This window comes from Rhinoraja longicauda, chromosome 3, assembly GCF_053455715.1.
Source record: "Rhinoraja longicauda isolate Sanriku21f chromosome 3, sRhiLon1.1, whole genome shotgun sequence".
Taxonomy (NCBI): domain Eukaryota; kingdom Metazoa; phylum Chordata; class Chondrichthyes; order Rajiformes; family Arhynchobatidae; genus Rhinoraja; species Rhinoraja longicauda.
The window spans coordinates 54,308,321-54,326,340 of NC_135955.1; the positions used below are offsets into that span (position 1 = coordinate 54,308,321).

Consider the following 18,020-nt stretch of genomic DNA (forward strand, 5'->3'; position numbering starts at 1 on the left):
CGTGCATTGAGAGCCCCTGAAGCACATTTGACAACATATTTGTAGCATCTTGCTTGATTATTCATTTATTATCTCCTTTTTTCCCTTTTACCTCAACCCTGCTCTGGAACTTTTGATTTGCTTGAATGTTATATGTCTATGATAATTTGTGGCATGATTATTTTGTTGAGTCTAATTTTCCAAAGTGGCTCCGATCAATAGGAATCAAATATGAGAAATGAAGCTGACTTAACACGAATAATGGAAGTGACTTCACTTGATTGAAATATTGACAATGGTATATAGTTTGGTGATATATTCCAGCAGGATAACTGATTTATTTATTGGTGCCAGCGATAGTACGTTCTTTAAATGTTGTTTTACTTTGTCTCAGTACAGTCCTTTTGCTTGACATGGAAGAATATTCATCCTTGTCATTACATCACCGCACTTATTGTTTCAAATCTTTTGTAGTGAATTCCAAAAGGGAGTTTGATATATGCATGAAAGGAAATAGGTTACTAATCTACAGGGAAAGGTCTTAATTGGAATGTTCCTATAAAATAATAAGATAATGAGGCAAATGGCTTACAACTATTGAGATTCTATATTTATTCATTTTGGAATTAAATGCAACACATAACTATCAATATTAGCCATATAACAACTTCTACTCTTCATCTGTTGTTTTTCCGGAGGATATCCGAAGATCAGCTATTAAATTGTGTAATCTAGCTTCAGCAGTTTACAACATTTCTATTTATTATGCATAGAACAATGAAAGAAGTTGCATCAACCCAGATGAATACTTCTTCATGACAAACTGTACAAAAATGTAGTAAAACATAGTATATAAATGGCATGCTTGCAGCACTATTTGTAGAAATAACTGCAAATGCTGGAAGATGTAGGACAGAGACAGAGATAATGTTTCAGGACAAAGACCTTTTCTCAGAACTGAAAGGGAGAGGAGAAACAATTTTTTTGTTCTCTTTCCAAATTCTGACGAAGTGTCTTTTATCTTAAACATTATTTTTTTCTTTCTCTCCCTATAGGTGCTGTCTGACCAGCTGAGTGTTACTGACATCTTCTGTTGCTTTTTGCACTGCTTATGGCATTGCCTCATCTTCAAAGAACATTGCTATTGTTCAGGACCTGTAGCAGTTAGTGAAACAATTCAAGTGAAAGGTGCTCTTGATCTTATCTTCACCAATCCATCATCAGTCCATGGGTTGGCCGGTCGGAGTAAACATCACATCGTGCATTTCAAAGCAAATTTTGACAACGCTGAGATTACCATTTAAAATAAATCAAAAAGTTCCAGAATTTATAATAAAAGGATGAGATTTATGCAGGCATAAATTGAGTCCAGTCATACTTTAACCAGTAAAGCTCAATTAAATTGCACAAAATCACATCCTGTGATTTTCTAAATTGGCAGTGTAACACTTGATATAAGCCAATAATTCAAAGCAACCTCATGAATTAGGATTGAAATACAGAAAATTCTGGAATCACTAAGCAGATCAGGTAGCACCATTGGAAAGCAAAACAGCATTAATGTTTCAGTTCAGAGATTCTTTGTCTGAACTGTCTGAAAAGAGAAATAAAAAATTGTACAGGGCCCTAGTGATACCACACCTGGAGTACTGTGTACAGTTTTGGTCTCCAAATTTGAGGAAGGACATTCTTGCTATTGAGGGAGTGCAGCGTAGGTTCACTAGGTTAATTCCCGGAATGGCGGGACTGTCGTATGTTGAAAGACTGGAGCGACTGGGCTTGTATACACTGGAATTTAGAAGGATGAGAGGGGATCTTATTGAAACATATAAGATTATTAAGGGATTAGACATGCTAGAGGCAGGAAACATGTTCCCAATGTTGGGGGAGTCCAGAACCAGGGGCCACAGTTTAAGAATACGGGGTAGGCCATTTAGAACGGAGATAAGGAAAAACCTTTTCAGTCAGAGTTGTAAATCTGTAGAATTCTCTGCCTCAGAAGGCAGTGGAGGCCGATTCTCTGGATGCTTTCAAGAGAGAGTTAGATAGAGCTCTTAATGATAGGGGGTATGGGGAGAGGGCAGGAACTGGGTACTGATTGTGAATGATCAGCCATGATCACATTGAATGGTGGTGCTGGCTCGAAGGGCCGAATGGCCTACTCCTGCACCTATTGCCTATTGAAAAGGTGATTTTATTTTGCAGAGACAGTGGCAAGAATAATGGAGAGGACAAAGGATATATCTGTGCTGGGATTTTCTTCTTGCATATGGCGTGCACAGCTTAAAGTTGTAGGTCAAGGGTAGACATCCAGGCCAGGGCAGCATCAGTTGCTGGGTGGATGACCTTTATGCCACCAGGGAAAAGTCTCAGTGAACAGTTATTCACGATGTGTGGGATGGTCTGGTCTGGATATCCACAGTTGCAAGCAGGGCTGTCTGTCATTCCCCCACTTGTGCAGGTGATGGACTGGGATGAATCAGGTCAGATGAGTTAATCAAATCATACTCCACTAAAGAAGCGAGGAAAAACTGAACTAAAATTTAAGACGGGTAACTTGTAGTATATATGGTCAGTTCCTTTTTGACTGAGAAAGCAGGTCACCAGAAGTGACTCAGAGTGGCCCAGACAGAAGATGACATGTAGACAAAATAAACTGCAGATGCTGGAATCTTGAGCAAAAAAATGAAGTGCTGGAGGAACTCAGTGCATCGAGCAGCATCTGTGGAGGGAGTGGACAGATGATGCTTCAGGTCAGGACACTTCTTAAGACAGATTGGAGAAGGGGAGGAGGAACTGGAAAAGAGAGTTGCTGGACAAAGTGTCCAGGAAGTGGAAAGGGATGAATGAACTAAGGAGTTGTGGAGAGAGTAGTCTTTATGGAAAGTGATGGGGACAGAAAAATGAAACTGGTGGTAGGATCATGTGGAAGATGTGGAAATGTCTGAGAATGATTTGCTGGATGCAGTCGAAGGTGTGGTGAAAGGTGAGGACCATGGGAATTCTATTCTTGTTCTGTCTAGAGGGAGGGGGGGGGGGAGTGAGAGCAGAAATGCAAAACACAGAGGAGACATGGGTGAGGGTTCAATCCACAAAAGCATGAGTGAACCCACAAATACTGAATGTGAGCGCACAGTAGCAGAGTTGCTGCCTCACAGCGCCAGAGACCCAGGTTCAATACTGACTGTGTGGAATTTGTAGGTTCTTCCTGTCAAAATGTGGGTTTTCTCCGGGTGCTCCGGTTTCCTCCTACATTCCAAACACGTACAGGTTTGTAGATTGTAGACACAAAATGTAACTCTGCGGGACAGGCAGCATCTCTGGAGAGAAGGAATTGGTGATGTTTCGGGTCGAGACCCTTCTTCATACTCTGAACCTTTGGTTTAAATCAGCATCTGCAGTTCTTTCCTACACAGGTTTGTAGATGAATTGGTTTCTGTAAATTGTCCCTAGTGTGTAGGATAGAACTAGTGTACAGGTGATCACTGGTCGGCATGGACTTGGGCTGACAGGCCTGTTTCCATGCTGTATCTCTAAACTAAACTGTAGAGGAAATCCCAGATGTACCAGAGTGGAAAACCTCATTTTGGGAGCAGGTGCAGCATAGGCAGAGAAATTGAGTAAGAGAATATGTCCTTGCAAGAGGCAGGGTGGGAGTCAGTGGATTTGTAATAGACTTCAATGTATAGTCTAGAGTAAGGGAGATCGAGAAAGGGGAGAGAGGTGTTAGAGATAGTCCAAGTGAATTTGGGGGCTGGGTGAAAGTTATATTATGTCTAATATTTGCATATATGGAAAAGTTGCTAATGCTTATGCAACCTCACCTTCAATCATTACTTACGTCCTCCATGGTTATTTAGCAAGTCACTATTACACAACTTAGCATCTCACATGTTTGATCTACCTTCTGAGGCTTGGTGGTGTGGTCTTACTCATTCCAGAAACCTCTGCCACTTTTGCAACCCTCTAGATTTTGGTTCTGTGCTTCTCCAGATGTCATCCCTTGGCCAGTGGTGGTGGTGCTTTCAGTTGGTGAACCTTCCCCTGTGAAATTCCTTTCTTGCACTTCCAATTTCTAAATGTTCTTGTAACCACTATAACCAACTTCTTGAATTTGATAGCCTTTCATATTAATTCTTCATCCCATGGCTTTGTATTAATTTTTGTTTGATAATGGCCTTGTGGTTTAGATTAAAATTGCAAATTATCTGCTAGTTGTTGTCTAATCCATTTCCTACATTTCTGACTTTGAAGTCTGAAGAAGGGTCTCAACCCGAAACATCACCTCTCCATGTTTTCCAGAGATGTTGCCTGACGTGCTGAGTTATTCCAGCACTTTGTGTCGTTTTTTTAAAATCCTTTTTAGAAACATCACTTCAAAATGTCTTCCAGAGTATTGTTCAATTATATAGTTCGACAGTTACTTAAAATTAAATGAGTTATGTACATTATATAAATTACATAAAAGTCATATTTATTGTGATATAAAACTACTTTTTAAAAATATTCAGATGTTCCACCGGAGGCCTGGTGCCGGCACCTGATTACTATTGTTCAAATGCTGAAAAGGATTGTACAGGATGAAAAAGTCAAAGGGTGAGTTTTTAAATTAGCTATAAATCCTTTCAAAGTGGTTTCAAATAAGTTTTTATTTCTATCCCTTCAATCAATACAAGAGGTTTTTGTTAGTGGTTAAGATGTGTCCAGCTTTAGCAGTTATTTGTGAGGTAACAAGACACTGGTGGTGTTAGGTCACGCTTATTTGTTTCGCAAGCCAGTTTTCTAATCATTCACATCTCTTGTGAGCTCTCCCTGGCTGTGATCTGAGATCTTAATGTATTTGTGTGCTCCCTTTCTTGGAAAATGGCAGAGAAATATATCACATCACAGAACTTGATCCTTTCTGTGCAAAGATTCATTTGTCATCAGTCAGAGCCCAGCACGATATTACAAAGGTGCCAAGTGGCAATTAACTGTTACGTTCTCACAGCGTGCAAGGCAATTATCCAACTTCTCTCTGTACATATGGACTTTAATTAAATGTTTTTCACTGTTTTGTGCAGACTGTCAACTAAGTTTATTATGCATTGTGTTATAATTAGCATCAATGACTGAAAAAGTGATTCTAAAAACTCGGACATAACATTCAGGTGTTCTATTCAGATGGTATCAGAACGGTAATGCAGAATTCAGTGAGATACACATTACGCCAATACACTGTCGATTTGGAGAGAAATCAAATTTACCAACTAGATATTTATGTGGATGACTATCTTACAAAGCATTATAGAGGCAGGTCAATTTATGTGAAGTACTTGAGATGCTCAGAAGCTAAGTGAAATTGAAAGGCAGGTAAAGAACTCGAGGGAGTTTTAGCTTGGGATATTTCAATTATTTATGCGCTGCAATACAAACCTGCAGCTAATGGAGTCCTGAATTAACCACTGCATCTTGAAAGGAATTAGACTATAGCTGCCGTCTTTAGAGCTCCAGTTATAAGGAGTCTAAATTAGACCTTTGTAACCAGAATGTAAGAAATGGAAAAGGAGTAGATGATTTGGCCCCTTGAATGTGCTTTGTGATTCAGTTACATTATGGCAATCTCAAATCTATATTGTTGTTTGAATTGTATATCCCTTGGTTCATTTTTAGTCCAAAAATCTATTCATTTTAGCTTTGAATATATTTAATGACCAATCATTTACAGCCCTCTGGGCTAGAAAATTCTAAACATTCACAACCATTCCAATAAAGAAATTTATCCTCAGCTTGGTCTAATTGACTGTCCTCTTATACCACCCCCATCTAATTACACACTATCAAGCCAGAGGAAAAATCCTGACAAGTCTTGGAAGCTTACATTTACATGAGACCAACTCCAGCGAGTGTAGATCCATCCTACCAGTGTTTCTTTAAGTTCAAGTACTGTGTCTGCAGGTATGTGGTATTACCAAGCTTAAACTACTATTGGTAACTCGTTCAATCTCTCCTCCTAACCTGGATGCTGAAACAGAGAAAGGATCCCATTAAGTCTTTGTCAGTCACAAGTATGATACTCAAGCTGACTGATGCTGGTGAAAGGCAAACACCAGTGAATTCCAGACACAGCACATATATGTCCCAAGTAGAATGCAAAAAGACCATTTACACAATCTGTCTTGATCTGAAATGTTACCCGTTCCTTCTCTCCAGAGATGCTGCCTGTCCCTCTGAGTTACTCCAGCATTTTGTGTCTGCCTTCGATTTAAACCAGCATCTGCAGTTCTTTCCTACTCTATCTTCTTTACATACTGCTTTCCAAACCTAATTCTTTAATATTCAAATTAAGGGTAAATTCCCCTGTCATCAACATCCAAGATTGGGGAATGTATATTTCAGATTTGCTTTCCAGTTTTTTAACTGTCTCTATTGCTGTCGAATGTTGATTAAGATCTAAATCGTTATATCAATTTATTCAGATTTATTTGCATTTCAAATGTATTAATTCAACACCTAATATGTTTTGTTTATACTGTGAATTGTAGACTTAGTCAGGTTTCCAAAGTTGCAGTCAGAAAAAAATGCATTTAGTTTAATCAGGCAACAGAAGGGTTCATACAAATGCACCTGGCTGCTAAGCTATTTGTCAGCTCTACTTTTTTTGCAATTATTGGAATTTGTAACCCTTTAGAGGAATAGGTAATCTTATGTATTTTTTAAACAATATATGGTTACCCATTTAATATGAACGGTAGGGAGACATACTTCCCAACATTGGCTTTCCTGTGTTGACTATGCATAATTGATCCTAGAGGTTGGGTGGAGGAGTTTGAAAAGGTTCTTCCCAAAATGCAGTTCTTAAATTTGGCATTTTTTATTCTCAAATATATGATTTACTAAATATGCTTAGAGATGTTGGGTAATACTGTGATGTCTAAGTTCTACAGTCTAGCTATGCATAAGTGATTTCAGGATACACCATATCTGAGGAAGGATGTGCTGGCTCTGGAGAGGGTCCAGAGGAGATTGACAAGAATGATCCCAGGAATAAGTAGGTTAACCTATGATGAGCATTTGTTGGCACTGGGCCAGAACTCGCTGGAGTTCAGGGGAATGAGAGGGGACCTCATTGAAACATGCAGAATAGTGTAAGGCTTGGATAGAGTGGACGTGGAGAGGATGTTTCCACTAGTGGGAGAGTCAAGGACTGGAGGTCATAGTCTTAGAATTAAAGGATGTTCTTTTAGGATGGAGATGTGGAGAAATTTCTTTAGTCAGAGGGTGGTGAATCTGTGGAATTCTTTGCCACAGAAGGCTACAGAGGCCAAGTCAGTGGATATTTTTATGGCAAAGATAGATAGATTTTTGATTAGTACGGGTGTCAGAGGTTATGGGGAGAAGGCAGGAGAATGGGGTTAAGAGGGAGAGATAGATCCGTTATGATTGAATGGCAGAGTAGATTTGATGGGCCGAATTCTACTATCACCTATGACATACATACAGTGATGGAAGTATATTGTGATGTAGCTACACTGGCAGCTTCTTTAGTGCTCAGAATACCTTATCAGGAACTAGACCACCAGTGGCATCTTTGCAAAAAGGGATCATTACAGATGTGTTACTGACAATGGGAATCAGTTATGAACCCTGCTCTCCCCGGTGCTACTAGTTGCAAACTCAGCCCTACATGGTGCTCCTGCCGCAATGAAATAGTTACGGTGATCTTATTGCTACAAGTCTCAGTACAGCGTGAGCCACCAAAGCAATGGGTAGAGCTGCGAAACACTAAGGGGCAGAAAACGCTAGTGGGAGTTGTGTACAGGCCACCTAACAGCAGTAGTGAAGTTGGGGATGGCATCAAGCAGGAAATTAGAAATGCATGCACCAAAGGTGCAGCAGTTATAATGGGTGACTTCAATCTACATATAGATTGGGTGAACCAAACTGGCAGGGATGCTGAGGAAGAGGATTTCTTGGAATGTTTGCGAGATGGTTTTCTAAACCAACATGTTGAGGAACCAACGAGAGAGCAGGCCATTCTGGACTGGGTATTGAGTAATGAGGAAGGGTTAGTTAGCAGTCTTGTGCGAGGCACCTTGGGCAAGAGTGATCATAATATGGTGGAGTTCTTCATTAGGATGGAGAGTGACAAAGTCAATACAGAAACAAGTGTTCTGAACTTAAAGAAAGGTAACTTTGAGGGTATGAGGCGTGAATTGTCCAAGATAGACTGGCAATTGATGCTGAAAGGGTTGACGGTGGACATGCAATGGAAGGCATTTAAAGGTCGCATGGATGAACTACAACAAGTGTTCATCCCAGTTTGGCAAAAGAACAAACCAGGAAAGGTAGTGCATCCGTGGCTAACAAGGGAAATCAAGGATAGTATTAAAACAAAAGATGAAGCATACAGATTAGCCAGAAAAAGTAGCATACCAGAGGACTGGGAGAAATTCAGAGTCCAGCAGAGGAGGACAAAGGGCTTAATTAGGAAAGGGAAAATAGATTATGAGGGGAAACTGGCAAGGAACATAAAAACTGACTGCAAAAGCTTTTATAGATATGTGAAGAGAAAAAGATTAGTTAAGACAAATGTAGGTCCCTTGCAGTCGGAAACAGGTGAATTGATCATAGGGAACAAGGAGATGGCAGACCAATTGAACAAATACTTTGGTTCTGTCTTCACTAAGGAAGACATAAACCGTCTGCCGGAAATAGCGGGGGACCGGGGGTCTAATGAGATGGAGGAACTGAGGGAAATCCAGGTTAGTCGGGAAGTGGTGGTAGGTAAATTAAATGGATTAAAGGCAGATAAATCCCCAGGGCCAGACAAAGTCAGCATGGATTTACAAAAGGCAAATCATGTCTGACGAATCTTATAGAATTTTTCGAGGATGTAACTAGTAGAGTGGATAAGGGAGAACCAGTCGATGTGTTATATCTGGACTTTCAGAAGGCCTTCGACAAGGTCCCACATAGGAGATTGGTGTACAAACTTAAAGCACACGGTATTGAGGGTTCAGTGTTGAGGTGGATAGAAAATTGGTTGGCGGCAGGAAGCAAAGAGTAGGAATAAACGGGTCCTTTTCGGAATGGCAGGCAGTGACTAGTGGGGTACCGCAAGGCTCAGTGCTGGGACCCCAGTTATTTACAGTGTATATTAATGATTTGGACGAGGGAATTGAATGCAACATCTCTAAATTTGCGGATGACACGAAGCTGGGTGGCAGTGTTAGCTGCGAGGAGGATGCTAGGAGGCTGCAGAATGACTTGGATAGATTAGGCGAGTGGGCAAATGCATGGCAGATGCAATATAATGTGGATAAATGTGAGGTTATCCACTTTGGCGGCAAGAACAGGAAAGCAGAGTATTATCTGAATGGTGAACGATTAGGAGAAGGGGAGATGCAACGTGACCTGGGTGTCATGGTGCACCAGTCATTGAAAGCAAGCGTGCAGGTGCAGCAGGCAGTGAAGAAAGCGAATAGCATGTTGGCATTCATAGCAAGAGGATTTGAGTTTAGGAGCAGGGAGGTTCTACTGCAGTTGTACAGGGCCTTGGTGAGACCACACCTGGAGTATTGTGTGCAGTTTTGGTCTCCTAATCTGAGGAAAGACGTTCTTGCCTTAGAGGGAGTACAGAGAAGGTTCACTAGATTGATCCCTGGGATGGCGGGACTTTCATATGAAGAAAGACTGGATAGACTAGGCTTGTACTCGCTGGAATTTAGAAGACTGAGGGGGGATCTTATAGAAACATATAAAATTCTTAAGGGGTTGGAGAGGCTAGATGCGGGAAGATTGTTCCCGATGTTGGGAGAGTCCAGAACCAGGGGTCACAGCTTAAGGATAAGGGGGAAGTCTTTTAGGACCGAGATGAGAAAACATTTCTTCACACAGAGAGTGGTGAGTCTGTGGAATTCTCTGCCACAGAAGGTAGTTGAGGCCAGTTCATTGGCTATATTTAAGAGGGAGTTAGATGTGGCCCTTTTTGCTAAAGGGATCAGGGGGTATGGAGAGAAGGCAGGTACAGGTTACTGAGCTGGATGATCAGCCATGATCATATTGAATGGCGGTGCAGGCTCGAATGGCCTATTCCTGCACCTATTTTCTATGTTTCTAATCTGTGAGAGTTGGTTTAACGTGGGTTGGCATTAGCAATGTAGTCACTCAGCACTGAGATGCAGAACATAGCTGGGTGGAGATTAGTGCCAGTTGCTTCATAGTTGATGAATTCCGCTTCCTAAGGTCTGTTCCTTGTCTCCGGTTGAATATGGTGTCTCTTTCCTACCCCACTCCCCACCTTCTCTCCCCCGGGAATACCTCTCAGAATCACCATTTCAGTGGTTTACAAGGATTAATTCTAAATAGAAAAAAACCCATTTTGATTAAGGGAATTAAATTAGTTAAGCACAATAAAATTCTGTTAATTTATGTAGGATTTTAAAATGTATTTCTATATTCTCTGCATCTTCAAACTTTGTTTGAACTTAAATCCCAGTAAATTTAAATCTGCTCCTGACAAAATGTGTCGTTAGAGTACCAGAACATTAACTTATCTAGATCATGTCACCGAAGCTTTCATGTCAAACAAACTATGATTAAAAGCAATTGGAGGGAGTTCAATGTGTGAATAGGCTAGATTATTTGTGAGATCCTATCATGTATGGCTTGGTCTATATCTACTGAACACAGTGATCCCTTCCCTCCCACATAATTCTAAGAGCTCGACATGCATCTTAAACCACTTGTGAGATGCCACCAGTGCTTTCCCTCAAAATACCCCAAATCCACCAGAAGGACACATGAATTAAGACCAAGGTTCTTTCACGGACTCACATTCACAGCAGTGGGGCCCCAATTGTTCTGTTGGCCCATATCAGACTCTCAGCACAGATCCCCGACCTATGTAATAGGCGGCTTGTGTAAACTCGCACTCACATAAGCAATTCTTTAAGCCTTCGGCTTCTGAGTTGCGTGTCTTGCCAGCAGTGGGTCACTGCACGCGGCCATTTCCGCAAGCTAGTCAGCTGTTCTCTAGTTTGCTCCCACATAGTCATTGCGTCCAAGCTCCCATGTGGATTCCATATCGAATAGTAAATTTACATGTGCGCAGTAGCACTTTCTTTTCCAATTTGTATAACATCTGAATTTTGCACGGGTCTATAAGAACCGTTACATAAATTTGGGGAGTGTTTCTATTCTATCCTGACTTCTGTAATGGGAAGCAATTATCAGATAACAGAAGATGATATTTAGAGATGTTCTGAAAGCCTATTTTGAAATATTGATGATTCCTTAAAATCCCTGACCCATGATGACTCAAAGTGGAGGAGGAGCATTGAGAACCACCTGTCCTTATTTCAGAAGATAATAGAGGCTTTTCTGCTTATCCCATCATGTACCATGTATCATTGCAAATTGGCTTTTTATTCACCTCAACACACAAGACCACCCCATCCCTGATTATGTGACTGTGAAAGTCAGTATCAAAATCGTCTAAATCACAAAGTTAAGCCGCACGCCAGATACTTCAGCAAAACATGCCTGCACTGATGCTCCATTCTAGTAATATCACTTTTGAGTACGACTGTAAACTGTTTAATTTATTAGGTGCATGAGAAAGCTTGCATAATATTTTGAAAACGACTGGGAAAGTAAAGTCTTTCTAGTTATATTATTTTTCCTGTTGAAGTTCACTCAGCATATCGCTGTCTTCATCTACCTTGATTTACTAGGTATGCAGATTTACAGTTTCACAAGGTGGTTCTTGTGAAAAAAACATTCAACAAATGTCTTCTTCAAACTGTTCTGGACAAATAGCTCTGCACACACGCTACAATGTTGTGACCTGCAAGATTCCGAAGTGATGACTACAGCAACACCAGATGAGCACAGCGGTTCAGCACATTTAATATTTGCAGGAATACTAATGAAAGTTGTACGAGGAATACTTAAAGAAATGGGGGAGAAATGAAGAAATCCAATATTTCGTTTATTGATTAGAAAAGACTAATAAAGACTATAGGAAACACCACCACTCACAAACCTCCAGCCGGAATAACACCCTGATTATTTAATTTACTTTCATACCAACTTTAAACCTTTTTTTTTTGCAGAACCACTGCAAATCTCTTTGAGAACTGGTTTTTGCTGGTTCACTTTGGAGACTGGTTGAATATTGCCTTACAGCAGTTGATGATAGCTGATGATCTCCATGAAGTTCTCCTTTGGCTTTTCATATTCTACCATAAACCACTAATGGAAAAGCAACAAGAGAAACAATTAATGGTAGGTTTCTATCAAGTTTAATGCATTTGATTTTTTAAAAATTACTTTTTAAAGTACCATCCCAGAGGCCTAGAAGATTGAATGTGAATCCTATAAATGGTTATATGGTAGAACTTGCATCAGGAAAAAAAAATCATCAACAACATACCTAAACATCATTAGTTTTATCATCTTTCCTTTCTTTCAATTTTACTTGTTTCTAACCACAATTTTAAAGATAGCTTGTCGAAGGAAAAATCCTGCCTGACCAAACTTGAAATTGTAACGTTCTGTACATTGAGCTGCAAAAATCTTTTGATAAAGTGGTATTAAAATTGAAGGCTCTTGGCTTGTAATGTGAAAGTGGAAGGTTGAAAAATCAAGACAGTAAGACTGGAACAAATTGCAGGAGCAAAATGAAGTAGGGATATAGAGGGATTTGAAATAAGGAAAATCTTAAATATGTGGAATTATATAGAAAGGGTTAGGTCATTCCTGGAGGACTAGAGATGATTTATTTATTTAAGAAGGAAAGTAATCCAGGAATTTATGGGCTGGCGAGAGGATGGGCCAATGGGCTGTGGACGGAATGAACAGTCAGCATTACTTTGAGCAGGGCTGATCGTGTCTTACAAACGATGCTTTGAGGAGGTGACAAAAATGATTGATGAGGGTAGGGCAGTGGATGTTGTCTACATGAAAGGCTTTTCCAGGCGATTGAGATGTACAGGATGTTGGTGATTTGATAGTTCTGATTCAGAATTGGCATACCAACAGAAGACTGAATTGTGGTGGATGGGTGTTATTCCGGTTGGAGGTTTGTGTGTGGTGGTGTTTCATAAGGATCAGTGGGACCTCTGTTGTTTGTGATATATCTAAATTACTTGAATAAAAATGTACGTGATTTGGTTAGTAAGTCTCCAGACAACACAAAAAGTGGTGGAGTTGTGGTCAGTGAAAAATGCTCTCAAAGGATACAGCAGGACATACATCAGTCACAGTAAGGGTAGAAAAGTGGCAGATGTAGTTCAGTCTTGGCGTGTGACTTTGAAAGGTTAAATGTGGGGGGAATATAGTTAATGGCAGGACTCTCAACAGCATTGCTGGACAGAAGGATCTTGGGGTCCAAGTCCATAGCTCCTTAAAAATGGTAACATGGTAAAAAAGGCTTACTATATGCTTAGCCATTCGTCAGGGCATTGAATACAAAAGTCAGGAACCCATGTTGCAGCTTTATAAAACTTTGGTTAGACTGCATTTGGAGTATTCTGTGAAGTTCTGGTCGCCCATTGCAAGAAGGCTGTGGAGACTTTGCAGAAATTTAGAAGAGGTTTACCAGGATGGGGTCTGGATTCTAGGTTATATGCAATATGCTATCAAGAGAGATTGGACAAAGTTGGATTGTTTTCTCTAGTGACTGAGGGGAGACCTGAAAGTTTATAAAATTGAGAAACATAGAATATGTAGAAAATCTGACCCTTTTTCCCAAGATCAAATTGAAATAGTTACAAGAAGGTTTGAAGGAAATGTGTGGGATAAGTTCTTTTACAGAGATTGGTGGGTGGGGGAAGCTGATAAGATAGTGGTTTTTAGATATGAATCATGTATAGGTAAAATTTATTAGTTTAACCTAGTATTGTGTTCGGCACAGACGTAGTGGGCCAAAGGGCCTGTTCCTGTGCTATGCATCCCTAACAATCCATGTCTGTATTAATCATCTTGCCTTGGCACAATGTGATCTAGTTTTCCACTTTCTCCTTAACTTCTCTCAATGATTATTATTTTATACTGACTATCTTTAGTTTTTGTGTCTTAATTTCTTGTCATGTTCACAATGTTCTGCCTTCTTTGATGGATGTAACCTGGCAGTTTACGATACGATAGAACTTTATTTATCCCAGGATGGAAATTAATTTTCCAACAGTCATAAAAATACAAAATACATGAAAATAAAGTGACGTTTGGATATTATCATATTCATAGTGATACAGTGCGAAAACAGGCCCTTCGGCCAACCTGCCCACACCAGCCAGCATGTTCCAGCTACACTAGTCCCACCCGCCTGTGTTTGGTCCATATCCCTCCGTACCTGTCTAACTGTTTCTTAAACGTTAGGATAGTCCCAGCCTCGATTACCTCCTCTGGCAGCTTGTTCCATACACCCACCACCCTTTGTGTGAAAAATTTACCCCTCAGATTCCTATTCAATCTTTTCCCCTTCACCCTAAACCTATGTCGTCTGTCCCTTGATTCACCTACTCTGGGCAAGAGACTCTGTGCATCTACCCGATCTATTCCCCTCATGAGGAATCCTTACAATTTTTAAAATATTTACTTCCACCAGAGTTGTCCAAGTATTGTTTGTTACAATTTAGGATAACTTCTGCTTTTCACCTAGAAACAAACAATTCTGTTTAATCTATGGTTGGTAAGGCCAACGTGGGCTGAAGGGCTTGCTTTTCTGACTGATATTGAAGTGTTTGATCATTTTTGTGATGTTTGCATTTTTACTCTCGGATAATCAGTTAATACCAGCTTGACTGGCAAAAGATCAGTCTCTCAAAGTAAATATTTAATGCTGCCTCTTGCTACTGCCACTGGCAATAGTTTACTTCATCTTTACTACTCAGCTGTTTGCTGGAGGAGTTTTTGCACTTTCCCACAATATAAATGCCGTCCACATCTGTTAAGGGACTTTCATCCCTCCTTTCATGATGGGAAGACAAGATCTGGCACAGTGCCTAATGCTGTGCCAGATTTAGAATCACAGGAAACATAGTCTCTGCATTGGTTGTACATGTGTGTGACTCCATGATGTATTCATAAAGGATGTTTGCTTTTCACAACCTCAAGACAGACCAAAGTGATTAACTTTTGACATTCACTGTTATAATTCATGCTTGAAGTAACTGCATTATTTAGCAGCCTTTGTTTGTCTAATTTTGCTAACCTTTCTGTAAATATTCAGGAGGAGGTGAAATGTGTGTACAATCAACTGAAAATTCTCAGCACCATGGCAAACTTGAAGCCAGAAGATGTACAAACTGCTTTATTCACTAACACAGTAATTGCAAAAAGAGTTCACCTGAAAGTTCTCACCAGTCAGCTACTTGTGAGCTTTATATTGTTTACAGAAGGAGGAAACAGAATAGCAAAGCAGTCTCTCCAACTGGTGAGTAAAGGAGGGGGGGGGGGGGGGGAGGAAAGTTTAAATAAAACCATTGGTGATTTGTGCTATTTACTGTTGCAGTTCACCTTGGGTGGAGACAGCTTGGATGGAGTATCTCAACTGTTGGTTAACACTGCTCATAGATTAAAGAACACAAAATGCAGGCGAGCGGAAGACAGAATGGTGCAAGTCACTGTTGAACTTCTGCAACATCTGCTTCTGGAAAGCAAATGTAACAGTACAATGAAGTGACGTCCTGCATCAAAGAAAAATTATATAGTCAGTCAGTGATTCCTTTAACCATTTTATTGCGGATGTTCAAACAGTTGTACTAATAGATTGGCTTGTAATAAAGTCTGGAAGATGTTATCCATCAACATTAAAATAAAGCAAACCTGGCTATAATTAATCTTGGTAAGTGCAATTCTGAACCCGAGTGGACCTGGCAGCAAAATTGGTCTGAAGCAACTTATAGCTAAATTAATGTCAGATGCTCAGATACAGGGTGTATAAACATCTATTTGAAGTCCATGCTGCTTTCACATTCCTACTGTCTGCCTTGAATAAACTGCAGTTGTTTATATTGCTCACATTTCTATCTTGTACAGTAAAAGGTGACAAGGGACTGACTGAACACTAACATTTCTCATTCCAGCATTAGCCAGGTTGTCTTCATTTTACCAGCAACAGGCACTTCAATTTTTGGAAATGAACAATTTCCTATGCAGCAAGCCTTCCATATGATGTGAAATACAACTATAACTCTGACCTTTGACACAAGTGTGCACTTTTCTACTAACAATTACCAGAGGTTGTGTAATAAATGGCAAAAATATTCTTCTAACGTCGCCTCCTCTTCCTCCTCCGCAGTTTCAATTTATCCAGCGTTAACCTAGTTGCAAAAATGAATATTAAAAGGTTAATAGAAGAGAACAGGTAGTAATATAAAAATATCAAACTTTCCCATTCATCTGTACAAAAGAAAACATCGTACCAAACATTCAAGGTAACTAATAATGAATCAAGGCTTGGAGCTCACTCAGGATACTCTAATCAAGAAAAAATAGAAAAGTAGTGGCACTAAAGATGTTGAAATGCCATGAGCCAAGTACAAATTTGAGGTGGAAACGATAGAAAGTGGCAGGTACTTGAGTCAAGAACCATGCAGCATAGCAGGAGGACATTCATTACAGCCCATCAGCAACTCATTTTCAAATCTTCCTAAAAAAATGATCTACCTGGAGTTTAAAGGGTATATATTTCATGCCAAATCTACTATTTGTGTGTAAGGAAATAATGACAGTGGTAAACAGGAGACAGCCTAAGGAAGTTATTTACATGCACTTTCCCGAGCCCTTTGGGATTGTTCTACCTACTGAATTAATATTTTAAAATCTTAAATTACGTCATTTTAAAGTGTAATAATGAACGTAGGATGATTGGAGTGAGAATACAGATGATCCAAGTGCCTTGAGGTGCTAAATTGCGATTCCATTTCCTCAGAGAAAGAAAAGTTTTGTTTGACTTAAAATATGTTGCCAGTATGAAGCTTTGTCAATCCACTAGACCCTACAGTTTAGGCATGCTGATTGATCTCCAGTAGCATAACCAATTCACAGTTAAGGGCCTGTCCCACTTAGGCAATTTTTTTGGCGACTGCCGGCGACTGTCAAAGTCGTAGCAGATAGCCGAACTTTTCTTTTACCCAACGACAATGACCACGATAATGCCAAGTCAGGTCGAGATTACAGTGTCTTCTGAAACATCGCAAAAATTACCACGCTGTCAATGCTTCTCCGGCGTCCTGGTTTTCGCTGAAATCACTGACAAGTCGGTAAGTACTTGAGAGTTTTGAACTATAACACCTTGTATGGGTTACTTAAAAACCAAGCTTTACTGTAACAAGGAATAAACTGGATTTACTTCCAGTTTATTAATAGCAGTATTAAAAAAAAACATTAAGTGGTTAAGTGGATTTTTGTGAAAAGTTTGTGGGCATTCTTTGAAAATGTAAGGGAGATGTATTGCTGGTTTCTGGGTGTGGAGCCCACCTTAAATTTAATGGCGGAGGCCAAAAACATCGCGAAAATTCCCACGCTTACCTGACCGTCAAACTGTCGCCTCCAATCTACCCGTCAAATGTCCTGACGGTAAATAAATTGGTTAAACACAGGCATTTTATGGTATTTTGAAATGACTTTACTTATTTTAATATTATGTGCTTCTAAATGCATCTTAAGAGAACCTATCAAACCTGGGGACAGCATGCGACAGCGACCACAATAAGCTACGATGCCTGGCGACAAGCCAGCTGTCGCCGAGAGATTTGAAACTGTTTGATTTCTCCAATGATGCGCCGAGATCCACTACGATCATGCCCGCGACACCCCGGCGAACGTTCGGCGACAGCCTAGTCGCCGGCAGTCGCCTTAAAATCGCCTAAGTGCAACAGGCCCTTAAATAGCAGTTCTAAATGCATTAAGATTCAAATAATTTGATATTTCCTTGTAGAGTACTAAAGGACTTACCATTTTCATTTAGTATTTTATTCAGATCAGCAGTGTATAGTTTTCTATTTACAAATCACTATTATCTAACCTGAGGAAGATTATGTAGCCAAGGT

The 18,020-nt window shown here is 40.0% G+C and overlaps 2 protein-coding genes across 5 annotated transcripts in view; one reads left to right on the forward strand and one right to left on the reverse strand.

Moving 5' to 3' along the window:
• fancc (FA complementation group C) overlaps positions 1–15,843 on the forward strand; it is a 118,878-nt gene extending 103,035 nt beyond the window's left edge. Inside the window, exons 11-14 of the mRNA XM_078396157.1 lie at positions 4,491–4,575; positions 12,078–12,249; positions 15,197–15,400; positions 15,479–15,843. Of these exons, the coding sequence (XP_078252283.1) occupies positions 4,491–4,575; positions 12,078–12,249; positions 15,197–15,400; positions 15,479–15,649 (632 nt within the window). The 3' untranslated portion in view covers positions 15,650–15,843. The remainder of the gene's footprint in view (positions 1–4,490; positions 4,576–12,077; positions 12,250–15,196; positions 15,401–15,478) is intronic.
• The window catches only part of aopep (aminopeptidase O (putative)), a 169,497-nt gene continuing 166,968 nt past the window's right edge, over positions 15,492–18,020 (reverse strand). For all 4 annotated transcript variants that reach the window (XM_078396152.1, XM_078396151.1, XM_078396156.1 and 1 more), the window contains one exon: positions 15,492–16,289. The gene's annotated coding sequence lies outside the window, so the exon portion shown is untranslated. The remainder of the gene's footprint in view (positions 16,290–18,020) is intronic.